This window comes from Alternaria burnsii (assembly GCF_013036055.1).
Source record: "Alternaria burnsii strain CBS107.38 chromosome Unknown 705, whole genome shotgun sequence".
NCBI lineage: Eukaryota > Fungi > Ascomycota > Dothideomycetes > Pleosporales > Pleosporaceae > Alternaria > Alternaria burnsii.
In genome coordinates, this window is record NW_024066107.1 from 3,501,358 (window position 1) to 3,529,331 (window position 27,974).

The 27,974-nt window shown below is 50.8% G+C and overlaps 10 protein-coding genes across 10 annotated transcripts; 3 read left to right on the forward strand and 7 right to left on the reverse strand.

Annotated features, from left to right (window-relative positions):
• Positions 1 to 62: 62 nt before the first annotated feature.
• Positions 63 to 3,243, reverse strand: GT037_001231 (histidine kinase hhk8p; the record flags this gene model as incomplete). The annotated part of the gene is made up of 8 exons (XM_038926278.1): positions 63 to 1,116; positions 1,165 to 1,570; positions 1,631 to 1,662; positions 1,709 to 1,811; positions 1,864 to 2,127; positions 2,175 to 2,269; positions 2,322 to 2,606; positions 2,654 to 3,243. 8 exons carry the CDS (start codon positions 3,241 to 3,243, stop codon positions 63 to 65), a joined length of 2,829 nt encoding a protein of 942 aa, XP_038792134.1.
• A 1,207-nt stretch (positions 3,244 to 4,450) lies between these two features.
• On the forward strand, positions 4,451 to 6,674 carry GT037_001232 (atp-dependent dna helicase recq; the record flags this gene model as incomplete). The annotated part of the gene is made up of 2 exons (XM_038926279.1): positions 4,451 to 4,783; positions 4,815 to 6,674. The coding sequence occupies 2 exons, from the start codon at positions 4,451 to 4,453 to the stop codon at positions 6,672 to 6,674; spliced, it is 2,193 nt and encodes a 730-aa protein (XP_038792135.1).
• Positions 6,675 to 6,910: 236 nt separating this feature from the next.
• GT037_001233 (uncharacterized protein) lies at positions 6,911 to 8,034 on the reverse strand (the record flags this gene model as incomplete). Its single annotated transcript, XM_038926280.1, has 3 exons — positions 6,911 to 7,102; positions 7,153 to 7,759; positions 7,865 to 8,034. 3 exons carry the CDS (start codon positions 8,032 to 8,034, stop codon positions 6,911 to 6,913), a joined length of 969 nt encoding a protein of 322 aa, XP_038792136.1.
• Positions 8,035 to 8,406: 372 nt separating this feature from the next.
• GT037_001234 (uncharacterized protein) lies at positions 8,407 to 8,905 on the forward strand (the record flags this gene model as incomplete). The annotated part of the gene is made up of 3 exons (XM_038926281.1): positions 8,407 to 8,454; positions 8,635 to 8,759; positions 8,860 to 8,905. The coding sequence occupies 3 exons, from the start codon at positions 8,407 to 8,409 to the stop codon at positions 8,903 to 8,905; spliced, it is 219 nt and encodes a 72-aa protein (XP_038792137.1).
• A 363-nt stretch (positions 8,906 to 9,268) lies between these two features.
• On the reverse strand, positions 9,269 to 14,793 carry GT037_001235 (glycosyltransferase family 2 protein; the record flags this gene model as incomplete). The annotated part of the gene is made up of 6 exons (XM_038926282.1): positions 9,269 to 9,495; positions 9,564 to 9,989; positions 10,039 to 11,058; positions 11,364 to 12,581; positions 12,631 to 14,576; positions 14,651 to 14,793. The coding sequence occupies 6 exons, from the start codon at positions 14,791 to 14,793 to the stop codon at positions 9,269 to 9,271; spliced, it is 4,980 nt and encodes a 1,659-aa protein (XP_038792138.1).
• Positions 14,794 to 16,727: 1,934 nt separating this feature from the next.
• Positions 16,728 to 19,013, reverse strand: GT037_001236 (glycosyltransferase family 2 protein; the record flags this gene model as incomplete). Its single annotated transcript, XM_038926283.1, has 6 exons — positions 16,728 to 17,380; positions 17,429 to 18,518; positions 18,567 to 18,578; positions 18,672 to 18,846; positions 18,898 to 18,924; positions 18,976 to 19,013. The coding sequence occupies 6 exons, from the start codon at positions 19,011 to 19,013 to the stop codon at positions 16,728 to 16,730; spliced, it is 1,995 nt and encodes a 664-aa protein (XP_038792139.1).
• A 911-nt stretch (positions 19,014 to 19,924) lies between these two features.
• On the forward strand, positions 19,925 to 20,763 carry GT037_001237 (short-chain dehydrogenase; the record flags this gene model as incomplete). Its single annotated transcript, XM_038926284.1, has 2 exons — positions 19,925 to 20,384; positions 20,447 to 20,763. 2 exons carry the CDS (start codon positions 19,925 to 19,927, stop codon positions 20,761 to 20,763), a joined length of 777 nt encoding a protein of 258 aa, XP_038792140.1.
• Positions 20,764 to 21,043: 280 nt separating this feature from the next.
• Positions 21,044 to 21,983, reverse strand: GT037_001238 (carbohydrate esterase family 1 protein; the record flags this gene model as incomplete). The annotated part of the gene is made up of 2 exons (XM_038926285.1): positions 21,044 to 21,760; positions 21,822 to 21,983. The coding sequence occupies 2 exons, from the start codon at positions 21,981 to 21,983 to the stop codon at positions 21,044 to 21,046; spliced, it is 879 nt and encodes a 292-aa protein (XP_038792141.1).
• Positions 21,984 to 22,670: 687 nt separating this feature from the next.
• GT037_001239 (12-oxophytodienoate reductase 1) lies at positions 22,671 to 23,771 on the reverse strand (the record flags this gene model as incomplete). The annotated part of the gene is made up of 1 exon (XM_038926286.1): positions 22,671 to 23,771. One exon carries the CDS (start codon positions 23,769 to 23,771, stop codon positions 22,671 to 22,673), a length of 1,101 nt encoding a protein of 366 aa, XP_038792142.1.
• A 587-nt stretch (positions 23,772 to 24,358) lies between these two features.
• GT037_001240 (glucosidase 2 subunit beta precursor) lies at positions 24,359 to 27,967 on the reverse strand (the record flags this gene model as incomplete). The annotated part of the gene is made up of 6 exons (XM_038926287.1): positions 24,359 to 25,276; positions 25,338 to 25,753; positions 25,811 to 25,937; positions 26,216 to 26,799; positions 26,852 to 27,787; positions 27,862 to 27,967. 6 exons carry the CDS (start codon positions 27,965 to 27,967, stop codon positions 24,359 to 24,361), a joined length of 3,087 nt encoding a protein of 1,028 aa, XP_038792143.1.
• Positions 27,968 to 27,974: the final 7 nt, after the last annotated feature.

Consider the following 27,974-nt stretch of genomic DNA (forward strand, 5'->3'; position numbering starts at 1 on the left):
TTATGCTTCTATGCAACGCCATGTATGTGTGCAAACCCTACCCAAACCCATGCGAGGGAAAACTACGACTTGGTCCTCGTATCAGCGTCCGAAACTCTCTTCACTAACCCTCTGATCTTGGGCCACAGTTCCGGTATGCGGAATGGTTTCGAAATGGCATCATCCATGCCTGATGCCAGCGATTGTTCAATCTGTTCCATGCGCGCATTCGCGCTGACAGCTAGAATAGGAAGGCGTAGGGATTGTTTTTCAGCCCGCTCGTGGGAGGCGGAAGAGGCAGACAAGATTTTCCTGTGCTGAGCTTGAGTAGATGATGTGGAATGCGGAGCCGACGGAGCCGCGAGGAGGCCTTGGTGTTCGTAATCGCGGATGAAGCGGGCGCAGGTAAGGCCATCCATGATGGGCATTTCAATGTCCATGAGAATGATGTCGAGTTCGTGTTTGTCTTCAGTGTTAGAGCTGTCTTTCTCGTTCCGCCAATAGACACTGTCCTTTAACCATTCTAGCGCCTCTTGACCGTTCCCAGCTACGCTGATGTTCCAACCAAACTTTTGCAGTTGTTTTCTAAGCACTTTTTGGTTGACGAGGTTATCCTCTACGATAAGGACGTTGAGTTTGATCGTCTGCATAGCCTCCTCACCTGTCATCGTTCTACGAGGAACAGGCCGCGCCTGTACCGCGCGAGCGGCAACATGGTCAGCTGGTGGATGCGCGAGGCGGGTGCTGATGAAGAACGCGAATGTCGATCCTTCTTCCTTCTCGGAGTGAACTCCGATGGCTCCTCCTTGTAATTTGGTGAGAGACTTGGAAATGAAAAGGCCCAGGCCAGAACCACCATATTTGACGTGTGTACGAGGCGTAGCTTGAGAAAACCGGGAGAAGAGTTTCTTTTGCTCATCCATGGTCATGCCGCAGCCCGTGTCCTTGACCTTGAGCCACAAAAATGCTATTCTGCCTTCGCCCCATTCCGCCTTCTCCGTAATATCGGTCTCGGGCTTTTCGTCGTCGGTGAAGGTTACTTCATTCCAACATTTTGGTGGACGGCTCCAGGAACCACCGATAGTGACGGTGATCGCCTTTTGCGGGCGATCTTTAGTGAATTTGATAGCGTTGGTGCTGATTGTATCAGTAGATGGCACGGAAGCTGAAGATTATGCTACTCACAGTAGGTTTATGAGAACCTGTAATAAACGTGACGGGTCGAGCATTATCCATTCCATTCCACTGAACGTTTCATCAACGCGGAAAGTAAGCTCGATGCCCGACTGATTACACTCGACTTCGAACATTCTGACCGCGTCTGACACCACGACCGCGGGCTGAACACGCATCGGCGTGATTAAGATCAAGTTAGAATCAAGTTTAGACAATGTAAGTACGTCGTCAATAACGCGTTTCTGATGCATCGAACACGAGACGATGATTAGTAGTGATTCAATGCAGCTCTGAACTTCCGCCTCTGCCTTGGATATGTCGGACGGTTGTTTTGATGTTGCAAATTGGCGTCCGGATAGTTGTTGGAGCGAAGCGATGACTGAGTCAGCGCATTGTATCACCGCTGACAGTGGATCTAACAATGAACGACGTTAGCATGTATCTCGTGTGTGGTTCGTACATGAGATTGACTAACTCCTGAGTTCGTGCGAGGTCATATCAATGAAGCTGTCTTAGTTAGTAAGAGAACGTGGAGCAGTGCGCGGAGTCTTACTTTTCTTGCTGTCGTTTGGCCTCCAACGCCTCATCTATGCGACGCCGCTGTACACTCTCCGCCCATTTGAAATGTGATATGTCGAACAAAGTTCCCATTATGCCTTAACTGGTCAGCACGTGCATCAATTAGTATTCAATGAACCAACATCATACTTATCACTTTTCCATTCTCGTCCAGCTCTGGGTAACTCGAACTTTGTACCCATATATTTGACCGTATGCCGTCTTGGTTGATCCATGTTTTCTTTAAACGGAATTGCACTCCACTCGATTTACCGCATTTGAGCATGCCGTCCCAATCCTGCTTTACTCTCTCCACATCCTCGTTGGAGATTAGATCGAACCACTCGTATTGGTTGACAGGTGCATGTGCGTGGCCTGTAAGTTCGAAGAACTGGTCGTTGACAAAATTCATGCCTGAAACGATATTAAGACAAATCGGACTATGGTCTGGTTGTACTTACCACTCTCAGGGACGTATATGTATATCGCTGTAGGTGAGGTCTGAGCAAATCGTGCAAACTTCCTTTCTGCAAGCCGCGCTTGTTCTAGTGCTTCCCTGAACACGGAATTAGCATATGAGCACCTTATATGTTTGCAGAGACACTTACACCTGCGCTTGTGCAGCTTCTTGTGACTTCTTCTGTGCGTTAATGTCTATTGTATTGCCGGCAATACCGATCAGTTGCTTATCGTCATCAAACACTGGGACACAAGCTGAGAGTACCCATTGCGCAGCGTCTTTCGACCCTGAGCGTGCCTTCCAACGCATCTCAAAAGTAACAGATTTCCCTTGGGTGAGCGTATTCCACATGGACATTACTAGTGCTTGGTCATCTGGATAGACAAGATCCATGAATGCGTACTCGTCGGGTTTGGCGTCTCTGGGTTGGGAACTTGACGTTGTTAATCAGGTAATGAGTAATGTTGCGGTCAAAGTTACCTGAGTCTATACCATGCCTCATTTGCATGTAATAGTTTTCCCTCTGCGTTATACTCAAAAACGCCAACATCGCTCATCTCCATCATGGTCTGGATACTTTCCCATCTGGCAGAAAGGCTTGTGTATGGAATGTTCCTGAGTGAGATTGCTCTTTCGCGCTTGAGTTCACTCATCAACTGCGCTTTTGATCTTGTGAAAACTGGTATCCGACCCATACTGAGGTCATCGTTGTCGTTCGCTTCTTTCCCTAACGAGGCTGAATCCTGCTGATCTGTATCCAACTCTCTTGCCTTTACCACTTTCCAACGGCCATTCCGCCCCGATATTTCGGCAGTCCAGACTAAATCGCCAAAGTCATATCGCGGCTTGTATTCACCCAAAGCCTGCGCCCATGAGCGGAAGAGGAGCGCTGCTCTGTCCTGGGCCAATATGGAATTGCAGAGATGGAGTTTTCGGAAAGCTTCGTTGCAGAAGAGAAATTCAAACCCTAGAGTTATCTCTCCCGCTCTGATGACGAAAAGTGGTGCTGGATCAGACTCCAGCTCCTCCAGGTCCAGCAGGCGTGCGCTGGCACACTCGGCCGACGGCATTCCGAACAGGGTTCCGATGACTTTCGATGGAACATAAAGGGACAACAAGCGATTTGATGGTCTGATATTGTATGATCTCAGGAGTTTGCTCGGCGCTCAGCGCTCAGCGCATCCTGTAGGATGTAGTGGTAGCAATGTGATGGAAGGGGCGGTGTCCACTGGGAATGGGTGTTGTAAGGGAATTGCTGTTCAAGTTCGCCACTAGGGAAATCAAACGACAGTAATCCCAGATGGTTCCACGAGCTTGTTGTCTAAAACGATGAATATGATGTGTATGATCCAGGATGTAATTGAGCAAGTCGAGGTGTTCGTGCGCTGTCAGTGGTACTATGTTGGCGTACCTTAGATGCGCGACCTGGGCTGCAAGGCCGGCGAAATGCACCAATGTGTGGCATGGCAACTACTGTATGCGGGCTGGGTGGGGATGAGTCGGACCGGTCTAGTCCTCGATGGCCGGAAAAACAGACTAAACGTAGATGCGTCGGATATCGGATCAGCATAGAAGAGAAGGGGACATCTCCGGCTATTGGTCGCCGTCGCGAGTGTAAAGCTCTGATTTTGACGCTAGTTCAATCTCGACCGCAACCATGAATTGAAATAGCTGAAGTGCCGCGTTCAGGGTCCAGATGATCGTCGATATCGGCCCAATTTTCCATCGACTGCTGTTGAGGCAACAACTCTTGCCCAACCCATGTGGCCCTGCAGCCTTTTCCGGTGTGTCATATCGGGATCTCCATCTCAAAGCACACACGCAAGCATCGATAATCCCAGTCAAACATGAAAGAGTCAAAAGACACCTTGACAGACATTCGGAAAGGGCAAAGCAGGTCATGTCAAGTTAACCTCGCTCTCCGCAAACGGGGCTTGCTGCCCAGAAGGTGTTCGATGTCGCAACATCGACAGCCGACAGGCGCTGATACCTAGATGAACCATGTTCTTACCCACAGGGTTTTCTTGTTATTTTCGATTTTAATAGCACAATTCCTCGCTCATCTCTCTTTGCGGTTTTGCACAGGTACGAGTGGCCAGTTCACGCTACAAATCACGTGCTAGCGCGCTTTCAACCTCTTGGCGTGTAACACAGGATGAAGTCGCGACTTCTGCTTGTTGCTAACGCAGCAACTCTCCGCCCACAACTAACGCCCGTGCACCTACTCTCGGTAATTGAGGGCACTTCTGCCTGTCATCGTTCGCTCGATTCGCCAATATGAGCGAGGATGAGTTCGGCTGGTCATCTGGCGATGAAGAGCCATTCGCGGCTTCCACAGATGTTGTGCTAGATGGAAAGCGCAAACTTACTGTCAACAGCGGTAACACGACGTCCTTATCCAAGCGAAACAGACATGAGAGTAGTAACACCGTCATCTCTTCACCAAACACGCTTCTTGCGAATCGAATCCTCAAGAAATGCTTCGCGATAAATGAGTTTCGGCTTGAACAGGAAAGAGCCATCACTCGACTTCTGGACGGCGGCAGCGCGGTCGTTGTGTTTCCCACTGGGGGTGGCAAGAGCCTTTGCTACCAGGCGAGTCATGTCTTTGTGCAATGACTTATCCGTCTGACTATCAAAGGTACCTGCCGTAGCGTTTAGATATCAAGACGAACAGCTTGGTCGCCGGACTGCTGACCAAAGCGGTGTCACCTTGGTCATCTCACCGCTTATCGCTTTGATGAAGGATCAGGTAGATGCTCTATTACGCCGCGGGGTCAAAGCTGCTGTGTTGAACTCGTCCGTCTCCCGCGACCAATTCCTGGCCACACAAGACGATCTCAAGAAAGGCCGCTTAGATCTTATCTATTGCGCGCCAGAGCGTCTCAACAGCGAAGGCTTTATCGCGTCACTCAAAGACATCCCTGGAGGCATCCGTTTATTAGCTGTCGACGAAGCGCATTGTATCTCTGAGTGGGGCCACTCGTTCCGCCCGGACTACCTCAAAATTGCTCGATTCGCAAAAGAAGCACAAGTTGAGCGAGTTGTATGCCTCACCGCCACAGCAACACCGAAGGTCGCCGAAGACATTAGAGATGCTTTCGCTATACCCAAAGAAGGCCTTGTCCGGACAACCATGTATCGCCCCAACCTACGCCTCCTGGCTGAGGCGAATGGCAAAGACGCCGATTACGTGTCAAAACTAGCTGCTCATCTTGCGAAGCACCCTGGTCCTACCATAGTGTACGTGACAGTTCAAAAGGGCGCAGAGGTACTGGCCGGAGAACTGCAGAAGCGTGGCTTCAAAGCTAAGCATTACCACGCTGGAATGCCTGCGCCACTGCGCTCGAAAACACAAGACGAGTTCCTCATCAGCAAAGACATGATCGTTGTTGCTACTATTGCGTTCGGTATGGGCATCGATAAGCCAGATATCCGTAGCATCGTTCATTTCGACATACCTGACAGTGTCGAATCGTACAGTCAGCAAATCGGTAGAGCTGGTCGAGACGGCAAACCGAGTGTGTGCATGTTCTACCTCTCGACAAAGGACTTCTATTTGCGCAACATCTTCACTTACGGTGATCGGCCTTCGTTACGCTCACTGAAGCTTCTGATGCAGGATATATGTTCGCCAGCTCGTAGACAACTCAAAGCAGGCGACACTTTCCAACTCTCACTGTACACGCAGGGCCAAGAAACTGACATCAAAGCTATCATTCTTGGCATTCTATATGCACAGATGGAGTTGCATTTCGAACTTTTCCGTTCTGCTGGGGCTTTATACGCGAAGTATAGTTACATTGTCAAGAACCCGAACATCGTGCGGAACGATGGATCGGCAGCAGCTTCAGCGATCGTTAGGGCATCAGTCAAGAGTAGCAAATGGACTCACGTGGCATTGGATGATCTCGCTGATTCCAGTGGCATCGCCCGAGCGGACTTAGTACGCAAAATGGACGAATGGAATGAGCGCGGTGCGATTGAACTGAAGAAAGAGGGCGTACAGAACGTATACCGCTTGGAGCGACCCTTGCCGTCCACACCAGAAGAGATTGACAATATCGTCAAACAACTTGATGAAACCATGGAAAAGACAGAGCAACAGAACCTTGCCCGGACAAAAGCATTACTGGATCTGATCACCGACAAACGCTGCTTGTCTAGGTCTATCGCGGACTACTTCGGGGAAAGCACTGATGTATCAGAAGAATGTGGACATTGCACGTGGTGTGAGACACATAGGCGAGTTGTGCTACCTGACGAGCCGCCACAAGCTCCTGATCCCAAGAAGGTTCAGCAAGTACTGAAGGAGATTAGTGTACGCGATGACCCTAGGTTCCTTGCCAAGCTCGCATTTGGAATCAAGAGTCCACGTATGACTGCACTGAAGATCTTTTCATCCTCTGCGTTTGAGTCGATGAATGTATGTGACTTTTCCGAATTGTTGAAAGTTTTCACAAAGGCTTGCGAGGAGCATAGCAAGAAGGGGAAGGCATGAGCCGAATGCGATGAGCATTCTAAAATAGTCCCTAGCCCTTTAAAAAGACGTACATGCGGTTCATCGAAGCACGCCTGCAATCGCAACGATCCGTCTCTTTAGAGACAAAATTATAGGTGCAAACCAATCAATTTCAAGGGTGGATCACATATGTACATTGATACTGAGTGGATTACATGCGTCGTGTATCTACAGATGTCGATTAAGACATGGTATGCCTCTGTAGCAAGAGCTCTCTACAACTCCTTCTTCAACTTATTCGTTTGTGTTTCCTCTTTCCTCAACTCTTTCACGCCAACCGCCGGTCTGCCCGCGACTGCTTCCTCACCACCAAACGTCTTGAACGCATTATAGAAGATCCATTCAGTAGCGTGTTCAACTGGCTCGTCGAAGACAAAGGGGAGGAACGGGACTGCTGCAAGACCAAGCTGCTAATAGTTAGAACCGCATCGAAACCAAACAGCTTGAATTTACTTACCCCAATGGGTCCCCAAGTCCTCAAGGTCTTATTCTTCGCATCCTTCAGTGCGCGCCCAGAGTACCTGACGATACTGTGGATAGTAAAAGCAGGTAGCCCCATAGACGCAACAGCCTGGAATACAGCTCTCTGCGCCATCACAGCCCTGTAATCTTCGATCGCAGGTATCTTGCCCGCAACCACCTGCCCACCGGTCAATGGGCCCCCGGCTTCGCCATACTTGACACCTTCTGTATTTGTAGCATTCCTTGCCAGGTCTTGCACCTTATCGAGAATGCCGGTGCTAGCAGTCTTCCCTGTTGCCGCGAGATCTTTATCCTTGCCTTCTCCTAGACTCTTCTCTGCTGCTTCGTCGATGTAGTTCTCGGGGTGGAGTACGTGTTGGTTGCGACAGTAAGCTTTGTAGCCTTCGTGGGCAACGTCACCAGTGAGGTAGAGCCAGGATATACCATAGGCACCTTTAACTAGGTACGGATGTGCGATGGGGCGGAAGGACTCGCCAATGTCAGAGGTGTAGGCTACATAGCGGTGCGCGGAAAGCATGATGGTACGAATTCGAGAGGCGTACGCGGCATATCGGATGTTCGTATCTGTTGTGTCTTCGGCTCTATAGTCTTTGTCAGTTGAATCTATGGATCGTGAAGAGCGTCGGAGCATCACGGACGGCCGTTCGAATGGGCATAAAGAGGACAATTGAGGGACCATTACTTACTCGCCGTCGTAGAGCACCTCCCACATTTTCTCGTCATCGTTGAGCGTGTCCTGAAGCTCTTTCGGCAGCTGTTTCCTAGCTGGTGGAATTGAGAAATCCGGTCGCGTGCCTTGACGCTCCACCGGTACGCCGTCGACCTCTACAATCTTCTTGTTGTCGTCTTTCGCCATGGCTGATGTGTTTTAGGGATTCTTTCTATGCTCAGACTTTTAAAAGATGGACAAATGACGGACAAAAGAGAGTGAAAGCAAGTCTTGGAGAGTTGCGCAGGCGTAGACCTCCATGCTTCTTTGGTACCACTACTGCCTACCCTAACCAGAGCACACCTCGGCAGCTCGACGTCACACCCACTCAATCGTTGTGGCTGTGCTAGTTCTCACCAGCCACAGTCTGTCAGCCACATAACGCCAAGACCCAATCTTCTCTTCCGAAGAGAGCTCCGCGCAAGCGCAGCATCCACCAACGCTCCACCGCACGACTCTCTATCCATTGACACTCCATCACTCCGCTTACGGCACGGATAATCCTTAAATACCGCAAAGATGGTTGCCATGTACACTATTATGGGCCGCCAGGTCGGATCGCACGTCGTATGTTCTTTCCCTTAGAGGTGTACCGGAGGAGGAAAACTTTGGTGGGATGGAGGACCGGAAGCATTGGATGAGTGCTTCGTGGCGCATGCCTTGAAGGCCATCTATGGCGGACTTTGGGGATCAGAAAGACGACATGGACCATGATCCTTGACATGGGCTGACAAGTACTGTGTTTAGCTCGCAATGGCCACCCTCGGTATCACATTCACCGGTGCTGCGCTCTCCATGGGCGGCAAGAAGGCTGAGGACCCCACCACTCCCCCGATCAACGCAAAGAGCAGCGAGGAGGAGAGCTTCGTAAAGTGCGTACACATACCCTAGAAGTGGCATGCCGCTAGCTGGTTGCGAAAGCAGCGGAGTACAGGCGCTTGTACCGGAAGACCGAGGCTAACAACATACTAGGGAGTACGTCAAGAAGGCCGCGGACAAGGTCCAAGGAAAGCAATAAACATGACGTTTGGACTGGAGCAATGATGACAGTGGACGAGAACACGATGCGGCGGCGAGACCTCTTCGGATAGCCGCAAACGTGCTTCAAGGGTGCGGAACATTGTAGATACGCCAATTGTACCAACAAGCAAACATTGGACCGATCTTTCCACTCTCACAAAAGTTGCTGTTTGCCATTTTACGACATGAACATGACTGGGTATTCGATACTACAAAGCAGAATATAGACATGAGCGTGCGCTCAAGACCAAGGTATAAAGCAGCCGTCATAACCGTCATATAACTAGAAATGTGCAAGTGCGCCTCCCGTAACTCTGGGCTTCTCAAAAGTCCCCAATCTGATATCAACCGGCTTCTTTCTCTAGTCCTGGTCCTCTTCCAGGATGATCTTTTTGCTCATACTATCCACAACCTTGCTATAGAATTTGGGCGCTTGCGCCCTCGGGAAGCAAATCTCCTCTGTGAGATAATCAGGCAGTAGATCCAAAAGCTCCTTGTCTCTTTGTTCGTGAAGCAAAGGCTGGTAGATGAATTCTGCGTCTTCGTAGGATGTACCGCTGGAGGCTACTGTGAGGTGGAAATGCAGTGCTGCAAAGAAGTGGTGTCAGTACATTGGTTATCTTTAAGTTGCAAGACACGTGGGGAATGCGACTTACTGCCGTTACGTCCTGTTTGTAGACAATCGTAAACGTCTTCCTCGTCTTCGGATCTCTTCACACCAAGAACAACGAGGTCTGTAAGATCGCTGTAAAAATCGACCTTCTGCTTTGCGAGTGTCGCTTCCTTGGCTGCTTCAACAGTGCCTGGCAAAACGACGCCGGTTGTCCTAGCTTTCACCGCGCTTCCGGGCACATTCTTGGTTTCTGGCTGCGCCGATCGGGCTGCTGCGAGCTTGCTCGACAATGCCTTGCTCTCTCCCTGTGCCGATGTGAGCGAGTCGGCGAGTTTCTTGTTCTCGGCAGCGAGACGCGCTGACTCCTTGGAAACTGCTGCCAACTCTTTCTTTATCGATGCGAGGTCCGAGGTGCGTGATTGGAAATCAGATATTTGTTGCTGAAGGGCTTTGATGACTGCGTCTTGGTCTGGACATGTTTTAGTATACGCTATTGAGTTGCGTTTGTCGCGTCGTACCTTTTGCGATCTGGTCTGTCCGCTTCTTAAGCTGTTCAAAGTTCGACTCCTTCCCTGACGAGGCAGACTCCTTGAGCGTCTCGTACTTGGCTGTCATGGCGTCGAGTTTCTTTGTTAGGTCACCGACTTTCCTTCGCATGGCAGGGTCCCGCTCAGAGTCTGACACACTTCCTGTTCGTCTCACTCCAGCTGATGTTCGTCGCGCCCTGCTGTTGGGTTGGGCTCTACGTGCGGAGGGTCGCACGTGTGGTGGCGGCATGCTTTCGGGTATCTCGTCGACTTCGATTTCCACGGATTCCGATACATCCATTGGGTCTGCGTCTGGCTCTTGTTGTGTCTCAGGGATTGTCATCTGCTCAGGCTCGGTCTCGGGCTCAGCTGCGCGTTTCGTCCCTCTTGACTTTGTCGTAAGCTTCGCCTTGGTCTCCTTCTTCACAGGCTCTTCTTTCGCGACAGCTTTGCGCCCTCTCTTTGCGGGTGCCGCCTCTTCGACCTCGACCTCCTCCTGCGCCTTCTTTGCTGGTCTGCCTCTCTTGGCTGGTTTGGGCTGCGCAACCGCCTCTTGCTCTTCTAGCTCTTCCGTCTCGTCCACATCGCTGTGAACGGCTTCAGCAAGCTCCGCTGGCGCCTTGCGACCACCCTTTGCCGACACCTTTTTCGCGCCTGCTGCCGCGCTCTTCTTCGTGGCTACCGCACTAGTGGCGCTCGTTGGACGCGTCGCTGGTCTACCCTTCGCAGTCGCCTTGGTCGCGGAGGCCGTTTTCTTCGTCTGTGCAGCTCCGCGCGTGCTTCGCGCCGGCGCTTTGTTTTCGCTATTGGATTCGGGCGTAGGATGCGCATTGAGCTCGTCAACGGTCATTTCGTCTTCCGAAGCGGATTCGACGGTAAAGGAAATGTTCGCAGCTTTACTTCGGGGCGCCATTTTGTTCTGTCGCGAAAGTTTGGTAAGGGCGGGGAGTTGGGTGTGCGGCGGCATGGGAACGGGAGTGGCATGTAAACACACGACCCTAGCGTCACTTCCTAACACGGCGCTTCTGCCCCCGAAGACGCAACCAAATCTTCACCAATAAGGGCAATGTCGTGCATGGAGAAAACTAGCATAAAATAATCGTTATTATGTACAAAAAGCTATATACTGCTACAGTAGAGCGGGCTTGGTTGCCCAGCCCAGGTATCATCCCAAAGCATGTATCCAGAACGCCCAAGATCAGTTCGTCGTGAAGTCATAGCATACGCGACATTACCGTCAAAACTTTACTCGCCGTACTTTTATCTCCCAACACTGCTTCCACCCCAATTGCTAGGCGCCAGACTGCTAAGCTTACTGGATACTGTACTGCCAGAGAACCAACTCGATGACACACCGCCGCCAAATCCGAACTTCCACCACTTGTTTCTACCATACTTTCTGCCGCCACCAAGACCAGTTCTATTGCTCTTCTTGTCGTCAATCTTGTCTTGCCATTTGAGCTTTGTTTCCATGATCGCTTGGATGGAGTTGATGATGAGGAAAGTCGTGGAGCCAATGGCGCGGAAGAAAGCAAGGCCAGCGACAGCCCAGAGAATGAATGTCAAGTAGAAATTGTTTGTCACTTTGCGATCTGAGTATGCTTCACTGACAGCCATGGCGAGGATAGCGTTTGAGATAAGCCAGATGACAACCATGTAGGTTCGGACGGCACGGTAGTAGTCTTCCTGTTGTTGCGACTCGGAGATCGGAGGCTCAGGTACTTCGACGCGATCACGAAGATTGCGCAGGGCTTCGTCATAACCACTGTCGATGTCCAATTGCTCTGATGGCATTTCGAGTTCGACAACGTCCTTGTTCTTTCCCTTTGCGTCTCCTAGATCCGTCTTCGCTACGTTGTCGCCCTTGGTTCCCCAGGTGATGTCGTGTGTATTGCAGAAGGCGTACACTTGGAGAGTGGCGATGTAGGACGGGAGAAGAGCGAAGTATTGCGCACTGGACGTGAACATGTGCCAAGGATCCAGGTACATGAAGGACATGAGGAAGTAGAGACCAATCGTCGTCGCAGTAGAGATAATAAGGTTGGTGAAGACATTGGCCCCTATTGTCTTTGGTGCTTTTGGATCTTTGAGTTGGACGATGACGATGTAGAAGGAGGCGAAGGTAGTGTACGCCATGATGACACCGTACATGACCATACTCCAAAAGAACATCTTCTTGGCTCCTTGGGGTCGGTTACCCATAGACAGGATGAATTGCATGCAGATGAGCAAGGTGCATGTGTAACGTAGGATGTAGAAGATGTATTTTCCAATGTTGTGGCCGAAGGGATCGAGTTCCGGGTCTGAAAGTGAGCCAGCAACGAAGTAGAACGTCAGGTAGAAGTTGGCAAGCGAAAAGAAGGTGAACAGAAGTTGCACGAACTGGTATACAAATTCGATGTGGAGGAGGATCTTCCGCCCGATGGTATGGTCAGTTGCCCACACTTGCTTGAAATGGAGCAATGAGTAGACAGCGGCGAAGAAAGCACCGTTCAGCCATCGCCGACGTTGAGAGATGAACTCGGGTACAGCATCTGCTATATGTTAGCTTCGGTAATCGAGAAATTTGGCGAACATTCTTACCTGGCACATCAGTCTCACCAGTCGCCGCTTTGACGTATTTCAGAACCCATTGCTCGCTACGTTTTGCTACGAGCTCCCAACATAGGATACGATCTTCGGCCAGATACATGTTTGCCGTGAAAACGTCTGCATCCTGACCATGGAGCGTTTCTCCCTTGAAGTACTGGCTAAGAGGACCGTGGCCTGTGTGGTCATTCTGCAGCGCGTGATAACGATATGCTGAAAGCGCACCTGGCAAGACAGTGATGTATCCAAATACGGACTCCAATGGCTTGTCGAGGATGTTGGACATCTTGTATTCGAAGTTCTGCGACGCGACGAGCGGGTTGAGAAGACCAAGCCAGGCTTTGCCTTTACCTGCCTTGATTTCTCCAGCAGCTCCAGCGACAGAAGAGTCGGTGTCGAATGCTTTCCACAAGTGGTACAGGGCTTTGGGTCCAGGTTTGGTTCCCACGTCGAGTAGAATGCAGACGTTTGGATTAAGCGCCCGTCCAAAAGCGTTGAAGAACCAACGATGCGAGTTCAGCTTCTTCGAGTTCTTCTCCTTCAAGCAGAAGATCATTTGACATGGCACAATGCCCTTCTCCGCGCCTTTGAACTTAAGATCTGAATCCAAGGAGACTTGAGTGGTGTATTCGTAGACGTGAGCTGTGACCTCCTTCTGGTTCACGTGGTTCTTCGCGATACCTTCTTGGAAACATCCCATAGCAGCGATAGCATCTAGAGTTCGGGGATGGACCTTTCCACGGCCGTCTGCGATAATGCACACAACGATCTTTTGCCATCCATCCTTTCCCCAAGTTCTTGACTTCATGCGCGAGCAGAAATGGCTGATGTTCTGCATGACACCGTGCATTGTTCGGGTGAAGTCGATCTCGTTCTCGTTGTACATGGTAATAGCAATGAACAACTCCGTCTCTCGCTGATTTCCGATGTTTTGGCGTAATTTGTAGCCACGATCAATGTAGTCATCTGGGTCGCATGTGACAGCCGTATATCGCATATGCGTGAACTCGATGTCATCTCGTCGCGGAAGGAAACTGTGGAGGATGGTCGGGATCTTGCACTCGAGAATAAGTTCACCGTTAATCAGGCGAACCTCCTTCTTCGTCATTACTGCATCTCGCGCTCCACGTCGTTCCTGTGCGCCATCTGGAGCTGGCCCGTAGTGCTCTGCCTTCTCATCGATTTCAGTGTACATGTCCGTATATGTATCGTCGCTCATGTAGGAGTCCCTCGATCGCAGGTCTGGTCTGTCGTCGCCAATGTCGGTGAAGGGGTCGTCGTCGTCGTGAATTGGTATTGAAGTCATGTCGGTCATGTCCATGGTGTTCTCAGATCCGCGAGAGCCCGGTCTGGCACCATTGGTGAACAAGGGCGCTGGAGGTAGTGGTCGCTGCGGACTGCCCGGCCGTGGGCTGCCATGAAGGTCTAGTGGCTCGTATGAGTTGACTGAAGCTGGTGGCCGCGAGTAGTCGTCTGATGTGCGCGTGGGTGAGTATGGCCGGTCGGGTGATAACGGCCGCCGGTAGGGAACATAATCGTCATCTGGCGGTGGCATGTTCGGTGCAGTGTCCATCACTGACGGCGTCCGTGATAAGCCGGATACTGAGGATGATGTGGGGTGGTATGTGCGCGATACTGGCGATGGAGGTCTGCGGAGATCACGTAATTGTAAGTCTGGGTCTTGTGATCGTACGGTTTTGGAGGGCGCCGCGTAGTTTGCCATCTCCGAACTGAGCATCTTCCTTCGTGGCATCTGCGTAGGTGCAGCAGCCGTGCTGGACGTTGAACTCAGCGCATCGCCGGCCTCGCGCAGGAAGTCGTGAATGTCCGATTCGGCAGCCTTCTGCTTGCCCACCTCAGACATGGTCATGCGCGCGCCCAACTCGGCAGTATTGCTGTTGGCACTTGACATGTTTGAAGTGTCCTCGAATGAGGGTCTTCTGGTGCGGATGAGATTGAGTCCAAGATGCAGGACGCAAGTGGAAGAGAGACAACAAGGAAGACAAATACTCACTGCATATAGCTTTGGCTGTCATCCACGTTTGTCAACAAGCGCATTGTTGATCCTCCTTGTAGTTGCTGAGGGGAGCCGTCATCATAGTCATATGCAGGTGGCCGTCCATAGTGTGAACCACTGTGCGGTGTGGACCCGTCCATCGTATGTGTGTGCGCCGCGAAAACAGAAATGGGTATATGAAAAGTGTCGTAATTCTTCGTGAAACCCGAGGAGTGATTGAGATGGGCAAAAATGCGATATGGATGTCTTCAAAAAGGGTGGAACAGCAACTTTTGCAGCAGTGATGCGATGGCGGTGTATGCAGCGCTGTTGTTGCTTCGGACGTTGTTATGGAAACGCCGAACCCCTGTCCCCTGTCAACCCAGGAACACACCCCATATGCGGCCCCATGTGGCTTAGACGGCGCCATCTCAACCACTCCATGTGCAATTCGTCCGTACTCGCGTGCGACTGTTTCACCTGTCGTGTTCTATTGGTTCGGGATACGGCCTGCACTATTGTGGCTCGATCATCGGTTGTCGAGGCAAATATCTGCTGGGTCTTGCCGTCTTTGCACTAGGTCTAGAGCATGGCAGAAGCACCCCACAGCCGAACAGGGTGTTCGCAGTTTACCGCCAAACCTACGACTTGTTTATCTGTTGAGCATATGCATTTGCTTCTGCCTACGACACAAATGTCCCCCTGAAATAGGTCTCGATCTTGAACTGGTCTGACGTCAGTAAGAATGGTTGCAGTCCTCGACCTGTGAAAGAGCATCTGCTCGGCCAAATGCTAGTTGTGTCGCTGAGCCTAAGTGTTGCGTGCATCTATGCTTACGATCTCTCCCTCTTCGTGACATCTTCTGCTGAGGTATCATCCAAAAGACATAACTCGTGAACGACTGGTCGTCGCAGTACATGCCTGGGTACCGTGATACTACGCGTACGTTGTGGATCAAGGATACCTAAGTAGCATATATCGCGCATCACCCAGCACCTTTTCAACTACAACCACATCATATGCTCTCTTAGTACCTACTTCTGAGCTCACAAAATCATATTACGCGACTGAGACCACGAGGGTTTATCCATCTAGACATGGCAACAACGAACTCCTCTCAAAAATACCCTCCATAAGCGCAGTGTTCCAATAATGCTCTTCAGGTGGTTTGCGTTCTACGATGCTCCAAAAGTTGACATCGACTATTAATTTACACAACTACTATACAGGCGATAGAACGACATCATCAGCAAGGGCATCCAGAGACAGCCTATATTCATGAAGTACAATGGTCTGGCCATTCAACATATGAAAGCTAGTACAATCACCCAAAGAACTTCATAACAGTCATCTATAACAATGATGTATGATGAGCCTGGAGAGATGAATCTAGAATCTAAAATGTACAGCGCAGGATGAGTTATTGAGGTTGACAGATGGGGTGAACCACAAGTTTCAGAGTAGGCGAGGCTGGAGAAGAACAGGAACTGACAGTGGAGAACAAAAGATGCATCAGACTGCGCTCCACCGCTCCCGACGCACGATCTGATCGTCGAACGTCGATCTTTCTTGCGTCATGACTCCTGACTCAACCAAGGTTCCATCGCCAGATACCAAAAGGCGGTCTAAGCGTTGAGTGCAGCTGGCTGATGCTTCATGCGTCACGCGCCCTAACTCGTCCCAGTCCGCAACTTCATTCGCATCAGTTTGACAACTAAAATACACGACTTCTAGTGTTCACCACTGGAAGACCATTGGGTTTAAGGCTGGAATGTCGATAGTTCGTGCATCACCAGCTCTAACTCTGTAACTCCTGAGGTCGTCCTAGCAGGCATCCATATTTGTAGAACCGGCGTTGAGACTACCCCGACAACTTACAGAAAACTGCTGATAACACAGGTGTTCTTTAAATGAGAGTATTGAGAAATTGGTTAGCATAGTGAGATATATGTATGCATTGCCCGTCGATTGAAATTGGGCGGGGAGGACAGTGATACCGGAGATATCTAGGTATTCAAGCCGTGACCACGCCCTAGGGATGTACTGGAAGAATTATATTGGACTCTCCGTGCAAAGCCGTACTCCAAAGAGGTATTTAGGATGCAAATATCCCCTTAAAATAAGTCTCAACACCCTTGAAACCTCCCGCGTCGACCGTGTCAATGTAACCAACGTATTGATCCGGTCTCGTAACGACCACACATCCTGTCTCCCTGTCGACACCATACCCCTTATATGCATCGCCAAAGCCCTCGAACGGATTGGCATCATCGGCATACACTGAATCGTAATCCCATCCAAATTTCGAATCAAATGGGTGCAAGATATCTGGGAAGTCGCGCAAAAGCTCTACTTCCTTGCGCTTCGAGGAGTGCAATGTGAGCACTTCCACGTTCTTGATGAGATGGGGAGCCAGTAATGATGAGGACGATAAAGTCTCGCAGAAGCCTTTCAAGCGGGCGCTCTGTTGTGCATTTGCGACATTACCGGCAAATACAATGATGCGGAATCGTCCATCGCTTTTCAACTTCTGCTGGAACTCCCAGGCTCGGCCGTCGGATTGGTTGATGACTTGGTAGCTTGGGAAACGCATGCCCAACTTCGTCTCTGAGGCGAGCTCTTGCTTGCCGATGATCTCGAACTTTGAAGATACGTCTGTCCCGTCGCCTTGATCTGCCGCGTTGCCTGGTTTGCCAACCAACATACTCGTTCCATAATCTACCGAGAGCCCTGTAGCGAATAGTTGACCTTGATTTTGTTAGCAAATGTGATTTACCTGGAAATATATATTCTTACCCTTGAGGAATGCCTGCTTAAACTCGTCCATACTGACTCCCTCCTCATCCATGACATCCTTCGCCGGCCGCCCTGAGAACAATCTTGAAAACTTGTGGTCGAATGCTATCAAATCCTGCGCAATACGCCTCCGCTCTGACTGGTATGTCTTCAAAATGGAAGGTTGAGCGATACCTTTCACCACCAAACCCAGCTTCCAACCCAGGTTGTACCCATCCTGCATGGAGACATTCATTCCTTGACCAGCCTTCGGTGAGTGTGTATGCACGGCATCGCCAGCCAGGAACACGCGACTCTTGTGATCGAAGTTCTTGCCGACTCTCTGGCCGATCTGGTACGCCGTCCACCAGTCGCAGTATTCGTATGTCAGCTTATACGGTGCAATGATCTTTTGCGCAGCGGTGAGAATAGTATCGGGTGTGATCTTTGATCTATCCGCTCGACCACTGGCGTCGGGCTTGATCTCCGTGAGCTGGATGTAGAGCCGGGCAAGCTTGTTCTCACGTGGGATGATCATCATCGATCCTGAAGACTCGCTATGTATCGCGCAACGTTTACGGACGTCTGGAAAGTCAGTAATAGGAATAATGTCCAACACACCCCAGATGTGATCTGTAGGCTCCCCTTCCAGCTCAAAGCCTAGTTGCTTTCGTGTCCAACTGTGGGCGCCATCGCAGCCTACAACGTATTTCGCTCTCACAGTCTCCGTGCTACCCTCCTTTTGCTGGCTGTTCGCGATGAGATCTTCAGTGTCATCATCTGCCAGATTACTTCTGAAGAGACCGTCGTTGATTCCAGAGCCTTTGCTTTGAGCTGGTTTGGCCTCATCCTCGGTAAGATATCGAAGCTGAACTGTGATGGGATAATTATCTGGTGAATGATCGTCTACTCGATCTTCAGTGATATGGAGCGACTCGGGTAACACCGCACGCTCGACACGTAGCGTATCCTTAGAGTGTTTTTTGATGTGGTCAAGGAAGAATCTTTCAATCCGTCCCTGGTGGAGTACGATCTCTTTGAATCGAGAGAGACCAGGTGGTGTATCGGGCACCCCATCTGAGCGGCGTATCACACCGTCTTTGCCGGGATTCTGCGTGTGTTAGGAAAGCCGAAATGCAGTCCAAAAGCGACAACATACCCACATGCAGAACTAGATGCTGGTTAGTCAAGTTCATCCAAATTATACGCGTCCAGAAAGTATACGTGTCAGTCTTTGTCTTAGGAGAGAGAGATATACGCGTACCTCTATCAAATGATTGGCTTCCTTCCAAGCTCTATCGGCGAAGCCAAAGCTGTCAAAAATCTCTAGACTGCGGAGTTGTAAACCGTCCGCTTGTCCTGAGTAAATCTTTGTGCCACGTTTGTCGACGACGCGAGCATTGATGCCACATCTCGCCATCCAAGCCGAGAGCATCATTCTGGGATCTCGTCAATATTTTCAAGATGTCGCTTTGGACATTGGTAATTACCCTGCTGGACCAGCACCAACGATGAGGCTTCAAACTTATTAGTGACATATTCAGACACGTAAACATCGGCAGACTAACACATCGCATTTTGACTCCTTTGTCTCCGAGACTGTCATCTTGGAATCTTTTCGCCGTTGTCACTAAGAGCTGATAGTTCGAGTGCAGCTACCCCGCTTGAAGGTTGCTTGAACAAGAGATGGGTGGTGTCACACATCACCAAATGTGGCTTGCATCTAATATAAGCTCTTACAACCGCCTCGTACCGGGTATCCCAGTAATCATACAGTACGGCAGTGCAATTCGGCGCGTCAAGAGTGGACATCGCGTTGGCATCGACGCGACTGGTGCGTGGCTACCCCACATCACGCCAAGCCGGTTTCGGGTCGCATGACGCATGGAACAAAATCCAGACATTGTGATTCGCGTGTCCGCGTGTGGGTCGCGACCAAGCGCAGAAGCAATCTGGAGTTTGTAAGAGCTTTGTCAACGAGAACAGAGGTGTTGCCTTCGGAAATGCTGGGGCTTGAGGTTTGTAGGCCATCAGTCATTAGTTTTGTCAGAGCTTTGTCAGGCGAAGAGGAGATGAGGATGTGGATGCTGCCGTCCCGAGCGCCGCAATGCTGGTCCTTCCACTGCGCGCTCATTTTCCGCAATGACTTCGGGCAAACTACGGGTCCCTCTTTGTGTCCGTACAACACGGGACTTTGACAGCGGCCATAACCCGCATCCCGATAATGGTTAGCTCCCCTGAGTAAATTACCGTATTTGGTCGTCGAGAGTTAAGTTCAGCGCAAAGGAGAGTTGAAAAAGTGCATCACTTGCCAGTCCTGGAGCGTCTTGCGCATCATAGCAAATTTCCACTATTCGTATGGGTCATGACGTACCTAGGTACATACATCATCAGCGCCGCCGTCGAAAGTGCACGTCACCGGCAATAAGTCTTTGGCTAGCCAACCCGCAAGTACCGCTATGGCAGGTTAAATAGTTGCACTCATCTTCCAGAACACCACAAAGTTTTACGCCCAACATGTCCACAAACTACGACTTCAAGACTGCTCTCGTGACCGGCGGTGGGGGTGGTATCGGAAAGGCGCTTGCGCACCAGATGATAAAAGATGGGAAGAAAGTCATCATCGCAGGTCGTACAGAGTCGAAATTGCAAGAAGCTGCAAAAGAGATCGGAGCAACGGCATACTACGTCCTTGATACTGGAGACGTCAAATCTATCCCGGCTTTCACCAAGAAGCTGATATCCGAGCATCCGGACCTCGATTGCCTCGTCAACAATGCTGGTGTGCAGCGGCCACTCGACGTCAACGAAATGGACCCAGAGGAATTTGGCAGCAAGGCTGACCAGGAAATCGATATCAATATCCGTGGACCCATGCACCTTGCACTTAACCTGCTCTCACATTTCAAAACCAAGCCAACGGCACTGGTGGTCAATGTATCTTCCGTTCTTGGCTTCGTGCCATTCTCCCTCGTCAGTAAGTGTCTCCGTACAAAATCTTTGTGAGGAGCATACTGATCTCATTTACCCACGATTTAGACCCCGTGTACAACGGTACGAAAGCATGGGTACACTTCTGGTCGATGAACCTACGAGCCCAGCTCAAGGATACAAAGATCAAGGTCATCGAGATTGCGCCGCCCACTGTGGCAACAGACTTACATCGTGAGAGAAAGGATCCAGATGACAACAAGAAAGAGAAGAACAAAGCTGCTTTGAGCGTAGAAGAGTTCATCGAAGAAACGTTAGGGAAGTGGAAGAAGGGAGACGAGATGATTGCCGCCGGCCCTGCAAACAAGATTGTGGATACTTGGCAGGACAACATGGGGCCCATCTTCCACGACATGGCAAAGTAGTCATTGCTGAAGAATTGATAATTGATTGATGCTTTTGCATTGAGTCCTCGAGTAGGGTTTGAAAAGCGACTGACGAGATCACGAGACACGGTTCTCGTGATTACACCGACACATGCACGGCAGAAATGATACCGACTTGACCCTGCTAATGCAGGCGTTGGTGCTTGGTTTTCATTGGTAACGAGAGGCCCTACCGATCTTCGGTCTTCGCAACAAGATTGGAAAGTATATACAAACGAATCAGGCGAACATATTTCGTCGTGTTCTCGACTTCCTTCACTCAGAGTCCAAACCATTTCATGTCCTCCGCCTCGTGTACTGGTACAGTGTGTCCCACATTCAACGCGCTGTATCCTACAAGTTTGGTTCCATCTCCATACACCATTTGTGTATATCCGCTCTGCGGGGTGTTCGTCACGTTCTTTGTGAACGAAACACCCAACAGCCCGCTCCACTCCTTAAGTTGCTCGCCCAAGTTTGGAATCTTGACCAAGGTATCAGCAGTACCGTGCCATGTCGCCATGCGAGGGTAGGTGCCAGTGTAGCCTGGGTACATGGCCTTGACCTGTGCCACCCATTCCGCTTGCGTCTTGATGACTTGGCCGTTTGCGCATCGAGGGTCTGCAGTGCTTGGGCTGGCGCCGGGGCTGCCTGCTACACAGCCCGCTGCGACACCGGAATAGCATGATCCTGCAGCGATGACATCGGGGTAGGTCGCCATCATGACGTTGGTCATCATACACCCGGAGCTGCTTCCAGTGACAAAGACCTTGGCCGGGTCGGCACCGTACTTCTTGATGGTGTACTGGATCATGTTGTTCAGGCCTTGGTTGTCACCGCCGGCATCGCGAGAGAGGCCCTTGGCAGTGTTGACTTCCCAACAGTTGTTGTCTTTCTTGGTGGACGGGAAGATGTTGATGAAACCTTTCTGCTCAGCTAGGCTGTTGTATTTTGTAGATTGAGCGTAAGCTTCTCCAGTACCACCGCAGTAGTGCAGCTATCGATGGGTCAGCGCAAGCCTTATCAAAGAAACCTTGCAAAGATAGAAAATCACGTACGGCCAGGATGATAGCGGGCTTGGTCGCAAGTTTGGCAGGAACATAGATGTTCATCTGGAGGTTGGAAGGGTTGGCTCCAAAGTCATTGACACGGGTAAGGGCGGCATTGGCAGTTGCGCAGAAAGCAACAATGCTGCCGAGTACAGAGGTGGAGAAGTGCATCTTGATTGCCGTGCGAGTTCGTGAAGAATGAGTTTCCTGCGAGTCACTTCCTTCTTATAGACCTGCTATGCTCGTATGGAGATATTCATTAGCGCGAAACATTGTGAGGTTGTTCCCCGTGGATGCTAGCCGTGCTTGAACGGTGGCATAGTGTCAATTTACCAAGTTGCCGAATCTGGGAGGCACGGCCATGCGCAAGTCCATATATAAAGGCAGTTGCTTGTTTCAAACACTTTTTCGATCCAATCATAAGCAAGTGAAACGGATCATCTGCGTTTCTGGACGACTTTTCGAGGCTTTCGTGCCTACTGAGGTTAGATATCAGGGGAACTCGTGTGGACTTGCTGTAGGGGATCAGGGATCTCGGATGTTTACCCCGGAAGAAGTCCCGCCAAATAAATTAACCTACTACCGAGGTTCGCTCCGATGCTAGTTGCGTGCAGCAGTAGCTTCTTTCACGTCCACGTCACTTGTTTTGTTTTATTGTGGAGTTGCCGTTCTTGTTTACCGTGCAACAACACTTGACTGTGTTTCTGCCAGCATCGTATGTCAACATCAGAAACGTGTCGATCAATGACATACAAGCAAACACTCAGCAGCGCACGTGTTTTATGATGATATATTTCAATATTCGTCTATTATGCTAACATGGGCGTAAATTCTATTGGGTATCTCTCAACATCGCCTCTACAAGTTTGGGTGCGCATCCTTGAACTCCTTGCTGTAAGGGTAATCGACATATCCCTTCTCGCTCTTGGGAATATAGAAAGTGTCGCGGTCGTAAGGGTTGAGCTCAATTCCCTTCTCTATCCGGAAAACAAGATCGGGGGTGCTGATGAAGTATCGTCCGAATACCGCTACAACGTCACGGTCCTTGTGCTCCTCGACCAACTTCTTCGCGTCCTCAGCCTTGAGTCCACCAGCGATGAGTAGCTTGCCCGAGTAATGGGGCAGCAGGGGGTCAAGAGAGTCGGATCCCTCAACATCGGCGTTACCAGCCACGCGGGCCTCAACAAGGTGAAGGTAGGCCAGGTTGAACGCGTCCAGTCTTTTCATGATGTCTGTAAACTGGGGAAGAGGGTCCTTCATCTTCATGCCTTGGAACTCTGAGAAAGGACTCAACCGGATACCGGTCTTGTCCGCGCCAACGGCTTCCGAAACAGCTTGAGTAACCTCGACGGCGAACCTGGAGCGGTTCTCAACAGAGCCCCCGTAGGAGTCTGTGCGCTTGTTGCAAGTATCCTGCAGGAACTGATCGATGAGGTAGCCGTTCGCGGCGTGAATCTCTACACCGTCGAAACCAGCTTCAATGGCGTTCTTAGCTGCTTGAGCGTAGTCAGAGACACTCTGCTTGATTTCCTCGACGGTCATCTCCTTGGGAGTAGCGTAGCCCTCGCCTAGGGATGTCGCACTGGAAGACTTGATGGTAATGTCGTTCGCTTGTGCAAAATCCTTGTTCGCTACACGACCGAGAGCCCAAAGCTGGAGGTAGATGTACGAGCCCTTGTCATGTACAGCCTTGGTGACTGGTTTCCATGCGTCGATCTGGGCTTGTGTGTAAATACCGGGTACGTTGGGGTATCCACCGGATTGTTTCGAAACTAGTGTAGCTTCTGTGATGAGAAGAGTTCCTGGCACGACAGCACGCTGACCATAGTACTGTGCGGCCATGGGCAGGATTTCGTGGTTGTCGTTAACACGGAAACGTGTTAGAGGCGCCATAGCAATGCGGTTCTTGAGCTCCATAGAGCCCACCTTGAGTGGCTGGAAAAGGCGTTCAGCGGACATCTTGGTGTTGTGTGTGTTTGATTTGGGAAGGTTTGACAATTCGGCGGACATGTGAGAAAAGTTGGACAATAGGAATGGCAGTTGAGATTGTTGAATAGTGAGGACGGAGAGGCGTCAATATACCTATATACGCCTCATGCTAAAAAACCATCCTGTCGATGGTTTGAAATCATCGTTCGGTCGATCTCGGCAACTGCGCGGTAAACTAACCCCATAGAACTTTCCGCTGTATTCTACACCGGTGTAGACCCTGATGTGCATGGTCCTAAGGCTCCGTTAGCTATAGACGGTAAGGAACGCCTGAATCAAGATACGTAGCCGCTGAAAGCGAGATGGTACCTGAGCTTGGCAGGGCATGAGAAATGCTATCGGCAGTGGCGGTAACGCCGAAGCTTATGACGTAATCTACATTTGTCAGGATGGTACTGTGGAACAGCGAGAGCCGAAGCTCTACCGAACATCAATCGAAGTCGGATGAGGAGATAGACGCGTGAGGGACAAGATGAGAAAACCTTAGAAGCCATAGGAGAGCACATTGTTAACGATTTGGGCGAATATTAGCAGCTCGCAGACTTTGTAACCCCACGTTATTCCTTCAAGAGCTTTTTCGCACTGTTCAACTGCGCTTCCAAATCCGCATGCCAGAGCCATTGAAAGCTCTCGTTGATCCTATCTTCGACCTTGCTCATGTCATCCTTTACTCCTTCAATCATGAGGTCGTATGCTAGAGCTGCGTCCATGCTCCGTTGAATCAATTCCTGCGTCCTTGGCCGTCTTACAGCGTCGTAGGCCTTGAAAGCAGCCTCGATGTTGTCGATGCTTCCAGCAGTAACGATCAGGTGGCTAAGTATATATGCATCTTCCATAGCCATGCCAGCCCCAGCTCCCATGTGAGGTGTCGTGGCGTGTGCACTATCACCCAGGAGACACTTACGATTCTTGAAGTATGATGCATTGTGTTGGAGGGTGAAGAGTGCCCATTTGGAGGGCAGATGGTATTTGGCAATGAGATCGATGAGCGGCGGATAATAGTCTCTAAACTTTTCGCGAACCTCGTCTCCATTTGTTGATACTGTCCAGTCGTCCTGACCCCAAGTACTGGTGAAGGATTGGTCGTGCGGCATGGCAACCATGTTGACAAATTGACCATGCTCGACAGGATATGTTACGATGTATCCTCCGTAGCCACAGTACAGCTGGCTGTTCATAGCCATCTCTTCTCCAAGTGCCCTCTTGGCTTCCTCTCCTGGAACCATCGCTCTCATCGCTATTTCGTGGGCATATTCCGGCTGAATGTCTGGACCACATACAAAGCCCCGTACTCTGCTTTTAATGCCGTCACAGCCAATGACTGCGCTAGCTAGTGAAGTCGTCCCGTCGGTAAATGTTAGCTTAAGGACTCCATTACCCACTTCTTCGACGCTTTCGAAGCTCTTGCTGAAGCTTGTTATGTCCGTAGGAAGAAGCGCAACCATCTCGTCGAGTAGCCGCGCTCGGTGTATACGCTATGTATAGGTGTATAAAGTCAGCACGTGTTCCACATGTAATTCGTACAGGGACACTTACACCTCGCATCCGAAGTCCGGCTAGCGCACCCTGTGGCTGATATGAGTCGTTCTGATGGAACGCGAGGTCTCCAGCTTTAGATCCATGGGTTCGTCTCTCATCCATACCCCATCTAATCGTGTTGAAAGTATCATCCCGCTCAGGATCTGTATTGAAAGTCGCATGTTTCATGAAGCCTTCCAGCAATCGGGGGTCGATCAAGTGTAACGCAGTCGTGGCGTTGGCGCCGAATGTGACACCAGCGCCTATCTCTGAGAAGGCTGCGGAAGCTTCGTAGATGTGTACTTTGACACCATATCTGAGCAGGCCGATTGCAAGGGCAAGGCCACCAAGACCACCGCCGACAATTGCTATCGGAAAAGTCTCATGGTTTCTGAAGGTAGTCTTGGTCGATCCATCTTCGGGCGACATTTTGTCTTGATCAAGTCACGCTCAGGGTACCTCAAAATCCAGTTGTTTTTTCGCAAGGCCACGTTTTGGATCACTGAATACGTGCCTAGGAGTATTGTCGATCAGCTTGCGGATCATGAGACTAATGCGAGCTGATGTAAAGCCGCATATATTTGACATCGCGCTGTGTAAGCTCCTCACGGGAATGGCCTGGTGGGAATGGTATATCCGGCTGGATGAAGAGACGTCGAAAGCGGGGAAACTAGGAACTGTGTAACTCGGCGCTGATTGGTGGTGATTGGGTTCTTATCTACTACAAAAGCGCTCTACGTGCTAATCGTATGGGTTGCAAGACAGCAATGCATGTTCCAGAACATGAAAATGGTCACCTGCCTAATTCATTCCAACGTCGATTCATCTCTTCACAGCTCGTTGTGCGCCGGCGCAGCCTTTTGTACGTCGACACCACAGACGGCAGGCGTACCTACTTCCATTCGGTATACACACTTCTCCTCTTCGACGATCTTCCAGATCTCATCCTTCTCCGCACAGGCTAAGATGACCATGGTGCTTCTGTTCGGTCCGTTCCAGCAATGCTGGCCGTTCTCGTACTTGAGCGCGATTCTTTCACCGCTGCCCAAGCCCCTTCCGTCGGCAGGAAGCTCTTCATCGACGGTGATGGATTCAATGCGTGCAAAGTTACCCATGCCAGTGTGACCGCCGCCCTTCTTAGGCTTCTGAGTGGTCTTTGAAAGGAAGCAATGCTCGTATGTGTATTCGCCGGAGTCGGTGGATGTGCATCGGTCTCTCAGGGCGCGGAAAATAGAGTCTGGGCCGTAGTCTTTGGTGAGATCTTCCTCGTGCTTTGAAAGTTCCGACTTGTCTCCCTCGAGTTCCTTCTTCGCAGAATCTAGCTGCGACTTGGCATCGGTAACGGCCTTGGATTCAGGTGTGTCGCCGGTCGTAGGGTCTGCAAGGATACCGTTCTCGATGAGCATGACGCGCAAGTCGCGAAGCTTGCTGTCCACCCAGCTACGGATAGAGTCGGGGAGGTATTCTTCGAATTTGTAGACTGTGTCCATGGTCAGTGAATCAATAGAGTGAGTGAGCAAACATGTACTTACGAAGCTCTACATCGGACTCTTCAACTGTCTCGAACTCTTCCCACTTGATAGCGCTCTCAGAGTCTGGCTTCAGAATCTCATCGAGATCGCGGTCGAGAGCGGTGTTGGGACCTGTACGCTCTTGTGCTGCGTAGTTCTCCCAGGCCTGCACGGCACGCTTTACACCCTCGTCGTTGAAGTTGGGGTTGTACTCGTCTTTGAAGCGCTTCAACATGCCCTCGAGCTCCTCGATCCTGGCTTGTGCCGCGTTCCTCTCGTCTCGCACACGGTTGACGTTCTCGGTGAGCTCTTGGATCCTCTCTTTGGCCAAGCTGGCCAGCACAGTAACTTTGCCGCCCTTTCCTGCGCCTTTGACGACCTTGCCTCGCTCCGCCCTCTCGATCTCGGCGAGGCTCTTTGTCAGGCCATCTACCTTGAGTGTCGCGCCTTCGATCTGTGTCTTGAGCGTCTGTATGCGGTCCTCGACCTCCTTGCGCATACGGCCAGCCTCAGCCACCAGCTCCTTCCGTTTCTGTCTTGCAGAAGTCAGGCTCTTTTGTCTCGCCTCGTCCGCCTTCCTCCATTCTTTACCGATGGTCGCACATTTGTCTTCGCACTTGACACCTCCTACACGCTCGTATTCGTCGCTGCCGTCACAGCATAGTTGGTAGTCGCATGCGCCGTCGTTGACGTTGGTAAAGGGAATGTAGCTCGGCTGGTGGCCTTTGTTCTTGCAGTAAAAGCCAGGCAGAGCCGGCGTGGAATTGACGTCTTTGCCTTGGAAGCCCAAGGGCTGCGGCGGGGAGAGGGGCGAGAGGTAGGAGCATGCCGATGTGCCTGGCTCGTCAGAGCCATCGGGGCAGTCGCAGTAGTCGTCGTTCAAGCGTGCAACGGGAAGCTTGATGGCCGGATTCGAGATACAAGTAAATGTCTCGGCATCCTTGTAGTACTTTGCAACTAGACACTGGCTGTCAGCTGTGCTCAGTCGTGCGTCTGGAAGCTCTCCACGAGCTGTAACAGGTGCAACATACACTCGGGACCAACACCCCGCGGCCGGGCGGGGTCTGACGCCGCATCTGCGGTGCTGGCTAAGAGGGGGAGTATAAAGGCTAGTGAAGACACGTGCTTCCTTCCCATTTTGAAT